Raw genomic sequence first — 19,926 nt, forward strand, 5'->3', positions numbered from 1 at the left:
TACATTTTCAAATATATTTTATAATATATATATTATTATTTTTGCATCTTAGAATATCTTTTGATGGAATTTTTTAATAATATTATCTTCAACAGTTAAATAGAAGGTGTCCAGTAAATCCTACAACAGGGAATTATATTTTCTATGTTTATATATGTTTTATGAATGGTAAGATTTAGATCTACATAGTTCTTTAAGATCTGTTTTTGAACAATCATCATAAAAAAATTGAACCACTCTTAACTTCTCCAATCATATCGATAACCATTTTTTTGTTTTTAATCAAAAAATTTGTTACTGATCTCAAGTCTAAGTGAGTCTTATTTAACTTATCCCTCCATCATTTTAGTCATGTTGTTTTGACTTTTTTGTGATATATCAAATATAAATATTTTCCACAATATCATTCTCACCCGATTTCCCTCCCGACTACCTTGTTTATGATTAAAAAAATCATAAATTATTTTATAATACAACATGATTTTTTTTAATGAGATTAAGTTTATACCTCTAAACAACAATGGTGTAGATGTTATCAAGAGTTAAATATTATAAATATAACCACTTCAATAGTTTCACACGACTTAACGAGAAGATTATGAAAAAAAATATTTCTACAATGTTATTGCATGTATTCTTATACCATTTAAAACACTTAGTATTAAAAAGTAGTATATACACATATATGAAACTAATTAGAGCGTTTTAATTTTAATTTTATTTAAAATATTTGGGTTGTTGGTCATGAAATACGAACAATGTGTGCCTTGATTATCACATGAATTCTAAACAGTGCTTAAAATAAAACAAGATAAAATAATATTAATCATAAATATGTTTGTTACATTACTTTAAATATTTTTTTGTATGTTAATTTATAATAAATTTTCTAATTTTAAATATTTTACTGAAAAAAGATAATAACTTGTTCTTTTATACAAAAAATTATCAAATAAATTATTAAATAAATATGTTTCAACCATCTATATATTTTATTTTTTTAAATCGTGATTCATTATTTTAATTCAAATAATTTCATATGAGTGTTAAATTGATTTTTTTGAAAGGTAGATAACCTATTTTTGCATGATGAATTTATTGAAACTTTAATATATTTTTGTATTTTCATTTTTATTATCATTCCATGATATTGATTTTGTATTTATTTTAAATTTCTTAATTTTTCATACAAATAATATTCCTACAAAAAGTAATAAATTTTTGAATCATATAATATATTTTTGTAAAACCTATCCTTTACAAACTAATCATTAATCAGTTAAAGATCTTAAATAGGAAATGGTTACAATATCAATCAATAATTTAATTTCCATTTAAAAACGATTAGTTTTCAAATCTTTTACATTATTTTTAACAAACTGTATATTATAATTTTATTATAAAATAAAAATAAGACTTAAGAAAAAATAAAATTGAAAATACATTACAATGCAAGCTCGATTAAATTTACTATAAAGAAATATCGACTAGATAATTTGAATAAAACAACGAAAGTAAACCACGGTCATGTAAATCATGTGTTGAATCTTGGATATAAACATTTTTTTCAATGAGTAAGATCGAAAATAAATTTACATACTCTTATAAAATCGACAAAAGGTAGAAAATTTTATTAATTAAGATAAAATTAATGGTCATATGAAATCCAATATGAAGAAATTTAAATGAGTATCTCTAGGTTAAAGCAGTAAGCTTTTTCAACAAAAATAAAAATTAAATACCCATAAATAAAATAAATTATGATCATTATTTTACTCTCCATTAAGGTTTATATCAAAAGATTAATTATAACCATTTTTGTTTCTTTCACTGTTAAAAAAAAGAAATCTACTTTTTAAGTACTTAGTTTTGATTAAATATTTAAAGATGTACTTGCTTATTGATAAGAGCTATAATTTGGTACTCATTAATCAAAAAGTAAAATAACATTTGGTATAATAGTAAAATGGTTAATAGTTTGACTATTATTGTTATAAATTTTCTCATCTCTTATTTTAAATTATAAAGATGCAATAATTTATAATTTTAATCCTATTGAGTTTTAATTGCTTTAAATTATTTTGTTACTTTTCTTGTTTGAATTCTTATAAACCTTTTCAGAATTGTCTATTAATTTTCACTGATCTAATAATTTTAAATTAGAGTTCCGATCATGTGCAACACAAGGGAGAGTATAAAAATAAAACTTTGACAAGATTTGTGAATCAAATATATTATTAAAATACTTAATAGTTAGAATTAAATATCTTAAAGATTATACTAATTTTGTACATTTAGTGATTATTGCATATAAAAGTTCATAATTATTCCTATTATACAAATAAAAAGATAAATGAAATAATAAATTACTAATTAATCGTTACTTTAATAAACCAACATAGAAACAAAGAAGCCCCTAACAAATTACAATACAATGATATAGTACCATGCCTATAAATTAAGGCATACTGCGGAGATAAATCATTAACACATTCTACATAAAAATTATAAGCATACACATATTAAAATTATGATGATAGAGAAGTAATATGTTTCTCTTTTCATGGTTGTGATGGTTCTAGGAATGATGGTATCAAAATTTGAAGCCCGTCAAATTGACGACATTACATGCCCCGAGGCTCTTTTGTCCTTGTTGCCATGTCTTCCCTTTTTGCAAGGAACTGGAGGTGCTACACCACCTAAAAACTGTTGTGATGGAGCAAATACTTTAAATCAAAAGGCCAACACCACCCCGATTCGAAGGGATGTTTGCAATTGTCTCAAACCCGCAGCATCGAGATTTGGAGTTAAACCTGACAAATCAAAACAACTACCACAACTTTGTAACATTACTCTATCGGTTCCTTTTGATCCTAGCATTGATTGCAACACGTAAGTAATATTTCTTCATAATACTTGATATAAAAATATGAGATGCATATTTTTTATAAGAGTTTAATGTTTGAGGTAAATATTTTTATTTTTTAAATTAAAATAAATGAAAATGTTTACGTCCTTATCGCCTAAAACATACGTCTCCTCCATGAAATCAACGATGCATAGTATTATTTGATTGAATATTTAAATAATTTTATAACCATTATTTGTTTTTTGTGCAGGGTTCAATAAATCTATTTCACGGGGACGGTGTTTATCGCAAAGATATATAAAATAATTGTATTAAGAAATTCTTAATTCCATTAGTATATGTATTTTCTCTTTTTACTTAAGTTGAAGTTGTCACTCTCGTAATGTATTTTTTAAAATTTATTTTGATTTAGTTATTCTCTTCTTCTTTTTGGCTATTGTCCAACACACCTAATAATTAGAAAAGATTAAAAAATAGTGTTAATTGTTAAAACTCATACATCCACATTTATGGTCTAATAGGTCATATACTAGCACTACAATTTTAAGCTTTTTAAGTTATTCTAGAAATTAAATTATAAAACTTGTTAACAAAGTCTCATTTAAATACGTGTTAAAAAGACTCAACCAAATAAAAAACTAATAAAATAAATTTAAACTACGAACATATATTTTTGTAGATAAAAGAACTAAATGATAGAAACTTAATAAAAAGATATTGTTTGTGTATAATATTTGTGCAATGATAATTTACATTGTTAATCAATTATATTTGTGAAACTGTTTAAACCATTTAAATTTAATACAATTACCTTTGAATTCATCTATAAGATTATTTTCGTGTTTATTTTCCCTTAATTCAAACCTTTTTTTTTATATTGAATCAATTTATTTTAAATAAAGGATATTATTATATATCTATATTTTATGAGAAATCTTGTAGGACATAAACCAAACCTAGCAAAATAAATTTGTACATCCGGTTAGAACTACGTTTAAAATTAGTATTATCAACGACATATTATTGTAGTCCAAATATTTACCAATACGCACTATTCATTATTAACTTTTATGCGAAGGATTCCACCATCACTAGCTTGATGTTTTTGACTTAAAATTAAAATATAATTAGTTTTTTGAAGTTTTCCACTCTACATCTTATCATCCTAGTTGACTACATTTTCAAATATATTTTATAATATATATATTATTATTTTTGCATCTTAGAATATCTTTTGATGGAATTTTTTAATAATATTATCTTCAACAGTTAAATAGAAGGTGTCCAGTAAATCCTACAACAGGGAATTATATTTTCTATGTTTATATATGTTTTATGAATGGTAAGATTTAGATCTACATAGTTCTTTAAGATCTGTTTTTGAACAATCATCATAAAAAAATTGAACCACTCTTAACTTCTCCAATCATATCGATAACCATTTTTTTGTTTTTAATCAAAAAATTTGTTACTGATCTCAAGTCTAAGTGAGTCTTATTTAACTTATCCCTCCATCATTTTAGTCATGTTGTTTTGACTTTTTTGTGATATATCAAATATAAATATTTTCCACAATATCATTCTCACCCGATTTCCCTCCCGACTACCTTGTTTATGATTAAAAAAATCATAAATTATTTTATAATACAACATGATTTTTTTTAATGAGATTAAGTTTATACCTCTAAACAACAATGGTGTAGATGTTATCAAGAGTTAAATATTATAAATATAACCACTTCAATAGTTTCACACGACTTAACGAGAAGATTATGAAAAAAAATATTTCTACAATGTTATTGCATGTATTCTTATACCATTTAAAACACTTAGTATTAAAAAGTAGTATATACACATATATGAAACTAATTAGAGCGTTTTAATTTTAATTTTATTTAAAAGATTTGGGTTGTTGGTCATGAAATACGAACAATGTGTGCCTTGATTATCACATGAATTCTAAACAGTGCTTAAAATAAAACAAGATAAAATAATATTAATCATAAATATGTTTGTTACATTACTTTAAATATTTTTTTGTATGTTAATTTATAATAAATTTTCTAATTTTAAATATTTTACTGAAAAAAGATAATAACTTGTTCTTTTATACAAAAAATTATCAAATAAATTATTAAATAAATATGTTTCAACCATCTATATATTTTATTTTTTTAAATCGTGATTCATTATTTTAATTCAAATAATTTCATATGAGTGTTAAATTGATTTTTTTGAAAGGTAGATAACCTATTTTTGCATGATGAATTTATTGAAACTTTAATATATTTTTCTATTTCCATTTTTATTATCATTCCATGATATTGATTTTGTATTTATTTTAAATTTCTTAATTTTTCATACAAATAATATTCCTACAAAAAGTAATAAATTTTTGAATCATATAATATATTTTTGTAAAACCTATCCTTTACAAACTAATCATTAATCAGTTAAAGATCTTAAATAGGAAATGGTTACAATATCAATCAATAATTTAATTTCCATTTAAAAACGATTAGTTTTCAAACCTTTTACATTATTTTTAACAAACTGTATATTATAATTTTATTATAAAACAAAAATAAGACTTAAGAAAAAATAAAATTGAAAATACATTACAATGCAAGCTCGATTAAATTTACTATAAAGAAATATCGACTAGATAATTTGAATAAAACAACGAAAGTAAACCACGGTCATGTAAATCATATGTTGAATCTTGGATATAAACATTTTTTTCAATGAGTAAGATCGAAAATAAATTTACATACTCTTATAAAATCGACAAAAGGTAGAAAATTTTATTAATTAAGATAAAATTAATGGTCATATGAAATCCAATATGAAGAAATTTAAATGAGTATCTCTAGGTTAAAGCAGTAAGCTTTTTCAACAAAAATAAAAATTAAATACCCATAAATAAAATAAATTATGATCATTATTTTACTCTCCATTAAGGTTTATATCAAAAGATTAATTATAACCATTTTTGTTTCTTTCACTGTTAAAAAAAGAAATCTACTTTTGAAGTACTTAGTTTTGATTAAATATTTAAAGATGTACTTGCTTATTGATAAGAGCTATAATTTGGTACTCATTAATCAAAAAGTAAAATAACATTTGGTATAATAGTAAAATGGTTAATAGTTTGACTATTATTGTTATAAATTTTCTCATCTCTTATTTTAAATTATAAAGATGCAATAATTTATAATTTTAATCCTATTGAGTTTTAATTGCTTTAAATTATTTTGTTACTTTTCTTGTTTGAATTCTTATAAACCTTTTCAGAATTGTCTATTGATTTTCACTGATCTAATAATTTTAAATTAGAGTTCCGATCATGTGCAACACAAGGGAGAGTATAAAAATATAACTTTGACAAGATTTGTGAATCAAATATATTATTAAAATATTTAATAGTTAGAATTAAATATCTTAAAGATTATACTAATTTTGTACATTTAGTGATTATTGCATATAAAAGTTCATAATTATTCCTATTATACAAATAAAAAGATAAATGAAATAATAAATTACTAATTAATCGTTACTTTAATAAACCAACATAGAAACAAAGAAGCCCCTAACAAATTACAATACAATGATATAGTACCATGCCTATAAATTAAGGCATACTGCGGAGATAAATCATTAACACATTCTACATAAAAATTATAAGCATACACATATTAAAATTATGATGATGGAGAAGAAATATGTTTCTCTTTTCATGGTTGTGATGGTTCTAGGAATGATGGTATCAAAATTTGAAGCACGTCAAATTGACGACATTACATGCCCCGAGGCTCTTTTGTCCTTGTTGCCATGTCTTCCCTTTTTGCAAGGAACTGGAGGTGCTACACCACCTAAAAACTGTTGTGATGGAGCAAATACTTTAAATCAAAAGGCAAACACCACCCCGATTCGAAGGGATGTTTGCAATTGTCTCAAACCCGCAGCATCGAGATTTGGAGTTAAACCTGACAAATCAAAACAACTACCACAACTTTGTAACATTACTCTGTCGGTTCCTTTTGATCCTAGCATTGATTGCAACACGTAAGTAATATTTCTTCATAATACTTGATATAAAAATATGAGATGCATATTTTTTATAAGAGTTTAATGTTTGAGGTAAATATTTTTATTTTTTAAATTAAAATAAATGAAAATGTTTACGTCCTTATCGCCTAAAACATACGTCTCCTCCATGAAATCAACTATGCATAGTATTAATTGATTGAATATTTAAATAATTTTATAACCATTATTTGTTTTTTGTGCAGGGTTCAATAAATCTATTTCACGGGGACGGTGTTTATCGCAAAGATATATAAAATAATTGTATTAAGAAATTCTTAATTCCATTAGTATATGTATTTTCTCTTTTTACTTAAGTTGAAGTTGTCACTCTCGTAATGTATTTTTTAAAAATTATTTTGATTTAGTTATTCTCTTCTTCTTTTTGGCTATTGTCCAACACACCTAATAACTAGAAAAGATTAAAAAATAGTGTTAATTGTTAAAACTCATACATCCACATTTATGGTCTAATAGGTCATATACTAGCACTACAATTTTAAGCTTTTTAAGTTATTCTAGAAATTAAATTATAAAACTTGTTAACAAAGTCTCATTTAAATACGTGTTAAAAAGACTCAACCAAATAAAAAACTAATAAAATAAATTTAAACTACGAACATATATTTTTGTAGATAAAAGAACTAAATGATAGAAACTTAATAAAAAGATATTGTTTGTGTATAATATTTGTGCAATGATAATTTACATTGTTAATCAATTATATTTGTGAAACTGTTTAAACCATTTAAATTTAATACAATTACCTTTGAATTCATCTATAAGATTATTTTCGTGTTTATTTTCCCTTAATTCAAACCTTTTTTTTTATATTGAATCAATTTATTTTAAATAAAGGATATTATTATATATCTATATTTTATGAGAAATCTTGTAGGACATAAACCAAACCTAGCAAAATAAATTTGTACATCCGGTTAGAACTACGTTTAAAATTAGTATTATCAACGACATATTATTGTAGTCCAAATATTTACCAATACGCACTATTCATTATTAACTTTTATGCGAAGGATTCCACCATCACTAGCTTGATGTTTTTGACTTAAAATTAAAATATAATTAGTTTTTTGAAGTTTTCCACTCTACATCTTATCATCCTAGTTGACTACATTTTCAAATATATTTTATAATATATATATTATTATTTTTGCATCTTAGAATATCTTTTGATGGAATTTTTTAATAATATTATCTTCAACAGTTAAATAGAAGGTGTCCAGTAAATCCTACAACAGGGAATTATATTTTCTATGTTTATATATGTTTTATGAATGGTAAGATTTAGATCTACATAGTTCTTTAAGATCTGTTTTTGAACAATCATCATAAAAAAATTGAACCACTCTTAACTTCTCCAATCATATCGATAACCATTTTTTTGTTTTTAATCAAAAAATTTGTTACTGATCTCAAGTCTAAGTGAGTCTTATTTAACTTATCCCTCCATCATTTTAGTCATGTTGTTTTGACTTTTTTGTGATATATCAAATATAAATATTTTCCACAATATCATTCTCACCCGATTTCCCTCCCGACTACCTTGTTTATGATTAAAAAAATCATAAATTATTTTATAATACAACATGATTTTTTTTAATGAGATTAAGTTTATACCTCTAAACAACAATGGTGTAGATGTTATCAAGAGTTAAATATTATAAATATAACCACTTCAATAGTTTCACACGACTTAACGAGAAGATTATGAAAAAAAATATTTCTACAATGTTATTGCATGTATTCTTATACCATTTAAAACACTTAGTATTAAAAAGTAGTATATACACATATATGAAACTAATTAGAGCGTTTTAATTTTAATTTTATTTAAAAGATTTGGGTTGTTGGTCATGAAATACGAACAATGTGTGCCTTGATTATCACATGAATTCTAAACAGTGCTTAAAATAAAACAAGATAAAATAATATTAATCATAAATATGTTTGTTACATTACTTTAAATATTTTTTTGTATGTTAATTTATAATAAATTTTCTAATTTTAAATATTTTACTGAAAAAAGATAATAACTTGTTCTTTTATACAAAAAATTATCAAATAAATTATTAAATAAATATGTTTCAACCATCTATATATTTTATTTTTTTAAATCGTGATTCATTATTTTAATTCAAATAATTTCATATGAGTGTTAAATTGATTTTTTTGAAAGGTAGATAACCTATTTTTGCATGATGAATTTATTGAAACTTTAATATATTTTTGTATTTCCATTTTTATTATCATTCCATGATATTGATTTTGTATTTATTTTAAATTTCTTAATTTTTCATACAAATAATATTCCTATAAAAAGTAATAAATTTTTGAATCATATAATATATTTTTGTAAAACCTATCCTTTACAAACTAATCATTAATCAGTTAAAGATCTTAAATAGGAAATGGTTACAATATCAATCAATAATTTAATTTCCATTTAAAAACGATTAGTTTTCAAACCTTTTACATTATTTTTAACAAACTGTATATTATAATTTTATTATAAAACAAAAATAAGACTTAAGAAAAAATAAAATTGAAAATACATTACAATGCAAGCTCGATTAAATTTACTATAAAGAAATATCGACTAGATAATTTGAATAAAACAACGAAAGTAAACCACGGTCATGTAAATCATATGTTGAATCTTGGATATAAACATTTTTTTCAATGAGTAAGATCGAAAATAAATTTACATACTCTTATAAAATCGACAAAAGGTAGAAAATTTTATTAATTAAGATAAAATTAATGGTCATATGAAATCCAATATGAAGAAATTTAAATGAGTATCTCTAGGTTAAAGCAGTAAGCTTTTTCAACAAAAATAAAAATTAAATACCCATAAATAAAATAAATTATGATCATTATTTTACTCTCCATTAAGGTTTATATCAAAAGATTAATTATAACCATTTTTGTTTCTTTCACTGTTAAAAAATAGAAATCTACTTTTGAAGTACTTAGTTTTGATTAAATATTTAAAGATGTACTTGCTTATTGATAAGAGCTATAATTTGGTACTCATTAATCAAAAAGTAAAATAACATTTGGTATAATAGTAAAATGGTTAATAGTTTGACTATTATTGTTATAAATTTTCTCATCTCTTATTTTAAATTATAAAGATGCAATAATTTATAATTTTAATCCTATTGAGTTTTAATTGCTTTAAATTATTTTGTTACTTTTCTTGTTTGAATTCTTATAAACCTTTTCAGAATTGTCTATTGATTTTCACTGATCTAATAATTTTAAATTAGAGTTCCGATCATGTGCAACACAAGGGAGAGTATAAAAATATAACTTTGACAAGATTTGTGAATCAAATATATTATTAAAATATTTAATAGTTAGAATTAAATATCTTAAAGATTATACTAATTTTGTACATTTAGTGATTATTGCATATAAAAGTTCATAATTATTCCTATTATACAAATAAAAAGATAAATGAAATAATAAATTACTAATTAATCGTTACTTTAATAAACCAACATAGAAACAAAGAAGCCCCTAACAAATTACAATACAATGATATAGTACCATGCCTATAAATTAAGGCATACTGCGGAGATAAATCATTAACACATTCTACATAAAAATTATAAGCATACACATATTAAAATTATGATGATGGAGAAGAAATATGTTTCTCTTTTCATGGTTGTGATGGTTCTAGGAATGATGGTATCAAAATTTGAAGCACGTCAAATTGACGACATTACATGCCCCGAGGCTCTTTTGTCCTTGTTGCCATGTCTTCCCTTTTTGCAAGGAACTGGAGGTGCTACACCACCTAAAAACTGTTGTGATGGAGCAAATAGTTTAAATCAAAAGGCAAACACCACCCCGATTCGAAGGGATGTTTGCAATTGTCTCAAACCCGCAGCATCGAGATTTGGAGTTAAACCTGACAAATCAAAACAACTACCACAACTTTGTAACATTACTCTGTCGGTTCCTTTTGATCCTAGCATTGATTGCAACACGTAAGTAATATTTCTTCATAATACTTGATATAAAAATATGAGATGCATATTTTTTATAAGAGTTTAATGTTTGAGGTAAATATTTTTATTTTTTAAATTAAAATAAATGAAAATGTTTACGTCCTTATCGCCTAAAACATACGTCTCCTCCATGAAATCAACTATGCATAGTATTAATTGATTGAATATTTAAATAATTTTATAACCATTATTTGTTTTTTGTGCAGGGTTCAATAAATCTATTTCACGGGGACGGTGTTTATCGCAAAGATATATAAAATAATTGTATTAAGAAATTCTTAATTCCATTAGTATATGTATTTTCTCTTTTTACTTAAGTTGAAGTTGTCACTCTCGTAATGTATTTTTTAAAATTATTTTGATTTAGTTATTCTCTTCTTCTTTTTGGCTATTGTCCAACACACCTAATAACTAGAAAAGATTAAAAAATAGTGTTAATTGTTAAAACTCATACATCCACATTTATGGTCTAATAGGTCATATACTAGCACTACAATTTTAAGCTTTTTAAGTTATTCTAGAAATTAAATTATAAAACTTGTTAACAAAGTCTCATTTAAATACGTGTTAAAAAGACTCAACCAAATAAAAAACTAATAAAATAAATTTAAACTACGAACATATATTTTTGTAGATAAAAGAACTAAATGATAGAAACTTAATAAAAAGATATTGTTTGTGTATAATATTTGTGCAATGATAATTTACATTGTTAATCAATTATATTTGTGAAACTGTTTAAACCATTTAAATTTAATACAATTACCTTTGAATTCATCTATAAGATTATTTTCGTGTTAATTTTCCCTTAATTCAAACCTATTTTTTTTATATTGAATCTATTTATTTCAAATAAAGGATATTATTATATATCTATATTTTATGAGAAATCTTGTAGGACATAAACCAAACCTAGCAAAATAAATTTGTACATCCGGTTAGAACTACGTTTAAAATTAGTATTATCAACGACATATTATTGTAGTCCAAATATTTACCAATACGCACTATTCATTATTAACTTTTATGCGAAGGATTCCACCATCACTAGCTTGATGTTTTTGACTTAAAATTAAAATATAATTAGTTTTTTGAAGTTTTCCACTCTACATCTTATCATCCTAGTTGACTACATTTTCAAATATATTTTATAATATATATATTATTATTTTTGCATCTTAGAATATCTTTTGATGGAATTTTTAATAATATTATCTTCAACAGTTAAATAGAAGGTGTCCACTAAATCCTACAACAGGGAATTATATTTTCTATGTTTATATATGTTTTATGAATGGTAAGATTTAGATCTACATAGTTCTTTAAGATCTGTTTTTGAACAATCATCATAAAAAAATTGAACCACTCTTAACTTCTCCAATCACATCGATAACCATTTTTTTGTTTTTAATCAAAAATTGAGTAATGTGGCTTGTTTTTGTAAGATATCTATATTGATATTTGTGATTTCAGGAACCAACATTTTGTTACTGATCTCAAGTCTAAGTGAGTCTTATTTAACTTATCCCTCCATCATTTTAGTCATGTTGTTTTGACTTTTTCGTGATATATCAAATATAAATATTTTCCACAATATCATTCTCACCCGATTTCCCTCCCGACTACCTTGTTTATGATTAAAAAAATCATAAATTATTTTATAATACAACATGATTTTTTTTAATGAGATTAAGTTTATACCTCTAAACAACAATGGTGTAGATGTTATCAAGAGTTAAATATTATAAATATAACCACTTCAATAGTTTCACACGACTTAACGAGAAGATTATGAAAAAAAATATTTCTACAATGTTATTGCATGTATTCTTATACCATTTAAAACACTTAGTATTAAAAAGTAGTATATACACATATATGAAACTAATTAGAGCGTTTTAATTTTAATTTTATTTAAAAGATTTGGGTTGTTGGTCATGAAATACGAACAATGTGTGTCTTGATTATCACATGAATTCTAAACAGTGCTTAAAATAAAACAAGATAAAATAATATTAATCATAAATATGTTTGTTACATTACTTTAAATATATTTTTTATGTTAATTTATAATAAATTTTCTAATTTTAAATATTTTACTGAAAAAAGATAATAACTTGTTCTTTTATACAAAAAATTATCAAATAAATTATTAAATAAATATGTTTCAACCATCTATATATTTTATTTTTTTAAATCGTGATTCATTATTTTAATTCAAATAATTTCATATGAGTGTTAAATTGATTTTTTTAAAAGGTAGATAACCTATTTTTGCATGATGAATTTATTGAAACTTTAATATATTTTTCTATTTTCATTTTTATTATCATTTCATGATATTGATTTTGTATTTATTTTAAATTTCTTAATTTTTCATACAAATAATATTCCTACAAAAAGTAATAAATTTTTGAATCATATAATATATTTTTGTAAAACCTATCCTTTACAAACTAATCATTAATCAGTTAAAGATCTTAAATAGGAAATGGTTACAATATCAATCAATAATTTAATTTCCATTTAAAAACGATTAGTTTTCAAACCTTTTACATTATTTTTAACAAACTGTATATTATAATTTTATTATAAAACAAAAATAAGACTTAAGAAAAAATAAAATTGAAAATACATTACAATGCAAGCTCGATTAAATTTACTATAAAGAAATATCGACTAGATAATTTGAATAAAACAACGAAAGTAAACCACGGTCATGTAAATCATATGTTGAATCTTGGATATAAACATTTTTTTCAATGAGTAAGATCGAAAATAAATTTACATACTCTTATAAAATCGACAAAAGGTAGAAAATTTTATTAATTAAGATAAAATTAATGGTCATATGAAATCCAATATGAAGAAATTTAAATGAGTATCTCTAGGTTAAAGCAGTAAGCTTTTTCAACAAAAATAAAAATTAAATACCCATAAATAAAATAAATTATGATCATTATTTTACTCTCCATTAAGAAATTTAAATGAGTATCTCTAGGTCAAAAGATTAATTATAACCATTTTTGTTTCTTTCACTGTTAAAAAATAGAAATCTACTTTTGAAGTACTTAGTTTTGATTAAATATTTAAAGATGTACTTGCTTATTGATAAGAGCTATAATTTGGTACTCATTAATCAAAAAGTAAAATAACATTTGGTATAATAGTAAAATGGTTAATAGTTTGACTATTATTGTTATAAATTTTCTTATCTCTTATTTTAAATTATAAAGATGCAATAATTTATAATTTTAATCCTTTTGAGTTTTAATTGCTTTAAATTATTTTGTTACTTTTCTTGTTTGAATTCTTATAAACCTTTTCAGAATTGTCTATTAATTTTCACTGATCTAATAATTTTAAATTAGAGTTCCGATCATGTGCAACACAAGGGAGAGTATAAAAATATAACTTTGACAAGATTTGTGAATCAAATATATTATTAAAATATTTAATAGTTAGAATTAAATATCTTAAAGATTATACTAATTTTGTACATTTAGTGATTATTGCATATAAAAGTTCATAATTATTCCTATTATACAAATAAAAAGATAAATGAAATAATAAATTACTAATTAATCGTTACTTTAATAAACCAACATAGAAACAAAGAAGCCCCTAACAAATTACAATACAATGATATAGTACCATGCCTATAAATTAAGGCATACTGCGGAGATAAATCATTAACACATTCTACATAAAAATTATAAGCATACACATATTAAAATTATGATGATGGAGAAGAAATATGTTTCTCTTTTCATGGTTGTGGTGGTTCTAGGAATGATGGTATCAAAATTTGAAGCACGTCAAATTGACGACATTACATGCCCCGAGGCTCTTTTGTCCTTGTTGCCATGTCTTCCCTTTTTGCAAGGAACTGGAGGTGCTACACCACCTAAAAACTGTTGTGATGGAGCAAATAGTTTAAATCAAAAGGCAAACACCACCCCGATTCGAAGGGATGTTTGCAATTGTCTCAAACCCGCAGCATCGAGATTTGGAGTTAAACTTGACAAATCAAAACAACTACCACAACTTTGTAACATTACTCTGTCGGTTCCTTTTGATCCTAGCATTGATTGCAACACGTAAGTAATATTTCTTCATAATACTTGATATAAAAATATGAGATGCCAAAATAAGCGCCCTCTTTTCCCTTATTTGGTGTAGTGTTTTTGAAGTTTTCCACTCTACATCTTATCATCCTAGTTGACTACATTTTCAAATATATTTTATAATATATATATTATTATTTTTGCATCTTAGAATATCTTTTGATGGAATTTTTTAATAATATTATCTTCAACAGTTAAATAGAAGGTGTCCAGTAAATCCTACAACAGGGAATTATATTTTCTATGTTTATATATGTTTTATGAATGGTAAGATTTAGATCTACATAGTTCTTTAAGATCTGTTTTTGAACAATCATCATAAAAAAATTGAACCACTCTTAACTTCTCCAATCATATCGATAACCATTTTTTTGTTTTTAATCAAAAAATTTGTTACTGATCTCAAGTCTAAGTGAGTCTTATTTAACTTATCCCTCCATCATTTTAGTCATGTTGTTTTGACTTTTTGTGATATATCAAATATAAATATTTTCCACAATATCATTCTCACCCGATTTCCCTCCCGACTACCTTGTTTATGATTAAAAAAATCATAAATTATTTTATAATACAACATGATTTTTTTTAATGAGATTAAGTTTATACCTCTAAACAACAATGGTGTAGATGTTATCAAGAGTTAAATATTATAAATATAACCACTTCAATAGTTTCACACGACTTAACGAGAAGATTATGAAAAAAAATATTTCTACAATGTTATTGCATGTATTCTTATACCATTTAAAACACTTAGTATTAAAAAGTAGTATATACACATATATGAAACTAATTAGAGCGTTTTAATTTTAATTTTATTTAAAATATTTGGGTTGTTGGTCATGAAATACGAACAATGTGTGCCTTGATTATCACATGAATTCTAAACAGTGCTTAAAATAAAACAAGATAAAATAATATTAATCATAAATATGTTTGTTACATTACTTTAAATATTTTTTTGTATGTTAATTTATAATAAATTTTCTAATTTTAAATATTTTACTGAAAAAAGATAATAACTTGTTCTTTTATACAAAAAATTATCAAATAAATTATTAAATAAATATGTTTCAACCATCTATATATTTTATTTTTTAAATCGTGATTCATTATTTTAATTCAAATAATTTCATATGAGTGTTAAATTGATTTTTTTGAAAGGTAGATAACCTATTTTTGCATGATGAATTTATTGAAACTTTAATATATTTTTGTATTTTCATTTTTATTATCATTCCATGATATTGATTTTGTATTTATTTTAAATTTCTTAATTTTTCATACAAATAATATTCCTACAAAAAGTAATAAATTTTTGAATCATATAATATATTTTTGTAAAACCTATCCTTTACAAACTAATCATTAATCAGTTAAAGATCTTAAATAGGAAATGGTTACAATATCAATCAATAATTTAATTTCCATTTAAAAACGATTAGTTTTCAAACTTTTACATTATTTTTAACAAACTGTATATTATAATTTTATTATAAAAAAAAATAAGACTTAAGAAAAAATAAAATTGAAAATACATTACAATGCAAGCTCGATTAAATTTACTATAAAGAAATATCGACTAGATAATTTGAATAAAACAACGAAAGTAAACCACGGTCATGTAAATCATATGTTGAATCTTGGATATAAACATTTTTTTCAATGAGTAAGATCGAAAATAAATTTACATACTCTTATAAAATCGACAAAAGGTAGAAAATTTTATTAATTAAGATAAAATTAATGGTCATATGAAATCCAATATGAAGAAATTTAAATGAGTATCTCTAGGTTAAAGCAGTAAGCTTTTTCAACAAAAATAAAAATTAAATACCCATAAATAAAATAAATTATGATCATTATTTTACTCTCCATTAAGGTTTATATCAAAAGATTAATTATAACCATTTTTGTTTCTTTCACTGTTAAAAAAAAGAAATCTACTTTTTAAGTACTTAGTTTTGATTAAATATTTAAAGATGTACTTGCTTATTGATAAGAGCTATAATTTGGTACTCATTAATCAAAAAGTAAAATAACATTTGGTATAATAGTAAAATGGTTAATAGTTTGACTATTATTGTTATAAATTTTCTCATCTCTTATTTTAAATTATAAAGATGCAATAATTTATAATTTTAATCCTATTGAGTTTTAATTGCTTTAAATTATTTTGTTACTTTTCTTGTTTGAATTCTTATAAACCTTTTCAGAATTGTCTATTAATTTTCACTGATCTAATAATTTTAAATTAGAGTTCCGATCATGTGCAACACAAGGGAGAGTATAAAAATAAAACTTTGACAAGATTTGTGAATCAAATATATTATTAAAATATTTAATAGTTAGAATTAAATATCTTAAAGATTATACTAATTTTGTACATTTAGTGATTATTGCATATAAAAGTTCATAATTATTCCTATTATACAAATAAAAAGATAAATGAAATAATAAATTACTAATTAATCGTTACTTTAATAAACCAACATAGAAACAAAGAAGCCCCTAACAAATTACAATACAATGATATAGTACCATGCCTATAAATTAAGGCATACTGCGGAGATAAATCATTAACACATTCTACATAAAAATTATAAGCATACACATATTAAAATTATGATGATGGAGAAGAAATATGTTTCTCTTTTCATGGTTGTGATGGTTCTAGGAATGATGGTATCAAAATTTGAAGCACGTCAAATTGACGACATTACATGCCCCGAGGCTCTTTTGTCCTTGTTGCCATGTCTTCCCTTTTTGCAAGGAACTGGAGGTGCTACACCACCTAAAAACTGTTGTGATGGAGCAAATACTTTAAATCAAAAGGCCAACACCACCCCGATTCGAAGGGATGTTTGCAATTGTCTCAAACCCGCAGCATCGAGATTTGGAGTTAAACCTGACAAATCAAAACAACTACCACAACTTTGTAACATTACTCTGTCGGTTCCTTTTGATCCTAGCATTGATTGCAACACGTAAGTAATATTTCTTCATAATACTTGATATAAAAATATGAGATGCATATTTTTTATAAGAGTTTAATGTTTGAGGTAAATATTTTTATTTTTTAAATTAAAATAAATGAAAATGTTTACGTCCTTATCGCCTAAAACATACGTCTCCTCCATGAAATCAACTATGCATAGTATTATTTGATTGAATATTTAAATAATTTTATAACCATTATTTGTTTTTTGTGCAGGGTTCAATAAATCTATTTCACGGGGACGGTGTTTATCGCAAAGATATATAAAATAATTGTATTAAGAAATTCTTAATTCCATTAGTATATGTATTTTCTCTTTTTACTTAAGTTGAAGTTGTCACTCTCGTAATGTATTTTTTAAAATTTATTTTGATTTAGTTATTCTCTTCTTCTTTTTGGCTATTGTCCAACACACCTAATAATTAGAAAAGATTAAAAAATAGTGTTAATTGTTAAAACTCATACATCCACATTTATGGTCTAATAGGTCATATACTAGCACTACAATTTTAAGCTTTTTAAGTTATTCTAGAAATTAAATATAAAACTTGTTAACAAAGTCTCATTTAAATACGTGTTAAAAAGACTCAACCAAATAAAAAACTAATAAAATAAATTTAAACTACGAACATATATTTTTGTAGATAAAAGAACTAAATGATAGAAACTTAATAAAAAGATATTGTTTGTGTATAATATTTGTGCAATGATAATTTACATTGTTAATCAATTATATTTGTGAAACTGTTTAAACCATTTAAATTTAATACAATTACCTTTGAATTCATCTATAAGATTATTTTCGTGTTTATTTTCCCTTAATTCAAACCTTTTTTTTTTATATTGAATCAATTTATTTTAAATAAAGGATATTATTATATATCTATATTTTATGAGAAATCTTGTAGGACATAAACCAAACCTAGCAAAATAAATTTGTACATCCGGTTAGAACTACGTTTAAAATTAGTATTATCAACGACATATTATTGTAGTCCAAATATTTACCAATACGCACTATTCATTATTAACTTTTATGCGAAGGATTCCACCATCACTAGCTTGATGTTTTTGACTTAAAATTAAAATATAATTAGTTTTTTGAAGTTTTCCACTCTACATCTTATCATCCTAGTTGACTACATTTTCAAATATATTTTATAATATATATATTATTATTTTTGCATCTTAGAATATCTTTTGATGGAATTTTTTAATAATATTATCTTCAACAGTTAAATAGAAGGTGTCCACTAAATCCTACAACAGGGAATTATATTTTCTATGTTTATATATGTTTTATGAATGGTAAGATTTAGATCTACATAGTTCTTTAAGATCTGTTTTTGAACAATCATCATAAAAAAATTGAACCACTCTTAACTTCTCCAATCATATCGATAACCATTTTTTTGTTTTTAATCAAAAAATTTGTTACTGATCTCAAGTCTAAGTGAGTCTTATTTAACTTATCCCTCCATCATTTTAGTCATGTTGTTTTGACTTTTTTGTGATATATCAAATATAAATATTTTCCACAATATCATTCTCACCCGATTTCCCTCCCGACTACCTTGTTTATGATTAAAAAAATCATAAATTATTTTATAATACAACATGATTTTTTTTAATGAGATTAAGTTTATACCTCTAAACAACAATGGTGTAGATGTTATCAAGAGTTAAATATTATAAATATAACCACTTCAATAGTTTCACACGACTTAACGAGAAGATTATGAAAAAAAATATTTCTACAATGTTATTGCATGTATTCTTATACCATTTAAAACACTTAGTATT

The 19,926-nt window shown here is 23.4% G+C and overlaps 5 protein-coding genes across 5 annotated transcripts; all 5 read left to right on the forward strand.

The window, feature by feature from the left end:
- Nucleotides 1–2,587: 2,587 nt before the first annotated feature.
- Nucleotides 2,588–3,129, forward strand: LOC127080983 (non-specific lipid-transfer protein 1-like). The gene is made up of 2 exons (XM_051021267.1): nt 2,588–2,892; nt 3,120–3,129. Exons 1-2 carry the CDS (start codon nt 2,588–2,590, stop codon nt 3,127–3,129), a joined length of 315 nt encoding a protein of 104 aa, XP_050877224.1.
- A 3,449-nt stretch (nt 3,130–6,578) lies between these two features.
- LOC127080984 (non-specific lipid-transfer protein 1-like) lies at nt 6,579–7,171 on the forward strand. Its single transcript, XM_051021268.1, has 2 exons — nt 6,579–6,934; nt 7,162–7,171. Exons 1-2 carry the CDS (start codon nt 6,579–6,581, stop codon nt 7,169–7,171), a joined length of 366 nt encoding a protein of 121 aa, XP_050877225.1.
- A 3,450-nt stretch (nt 7,172–10,621) lies between these two features.
- Nucleotides 10,622–11,214, forward strand: LOC127080985 (non-specific lipid-transfer protein 1-like). Its single transcript, XM_051021269.1, has 2 exons — nt 10,622–10,977; nt 11,205–11,214. Exons 1-2 carry the CDS (start codon nt 10,622–10,624, stop codon nt 11,212–11,214), a joined length of 366 nt encoding a protein of 121 aa, XP_050877226.1.
- A 3,528-nt stretch (nt 11,215–14,742) lies between these two features.
- On the forward strand, nt 14,743–15,102 carry LOC127080986 (non-specific lipid-transfer protein 1-like). Its single transcript, XM_051021271.1, has one exon. It carries the CDS (start codon nt 14,743–14,745, stop codon nt 15,100–15,102), a length of 360 nt encoding a protein of 119 aa, XP_050877228.1.
- Nucleotides 15,103–17,756: 2,654 nt separating this feature from the next.
- Nucleotides 17,757–18,349, forward strand: LOC127080987 (non-specific lipid-transfer protein 1-like). The gene is made up of 2 exons (XM_051021272.1): nt 17,757–18,112; nt 18,340–18,349. The coding sequence occupies exons 1-2, from the start codon at nt 17,757–17,759 to the stop codon at nt 18,347–18,349; spliced, it is 366 nt and encodes a 121-aa protein (XP_050877229.1).
- The last annotated feature ends 1,577 nt before the right edge of the window (nt 18,350–19,926 follow it).

This window comes from Lathyrus oleraceus, chromosome 5 (genome assembly GCF_024323335.1).
Source record: "Lathyrus oleraceus cultivar Zhongwan6 chromosome 5, CAAS_Psat_ZW6_1.0, whole genome shotgun sequence".
In the NCBI taxonomy this organism is placed as follows: domain Eukaryota; kingdom Viridiplantae; phylum Streptophyta; class Magnoliopsida; order Fabales; family Fabaceae; genus Lathyrus; species Lathyrus oleraceus.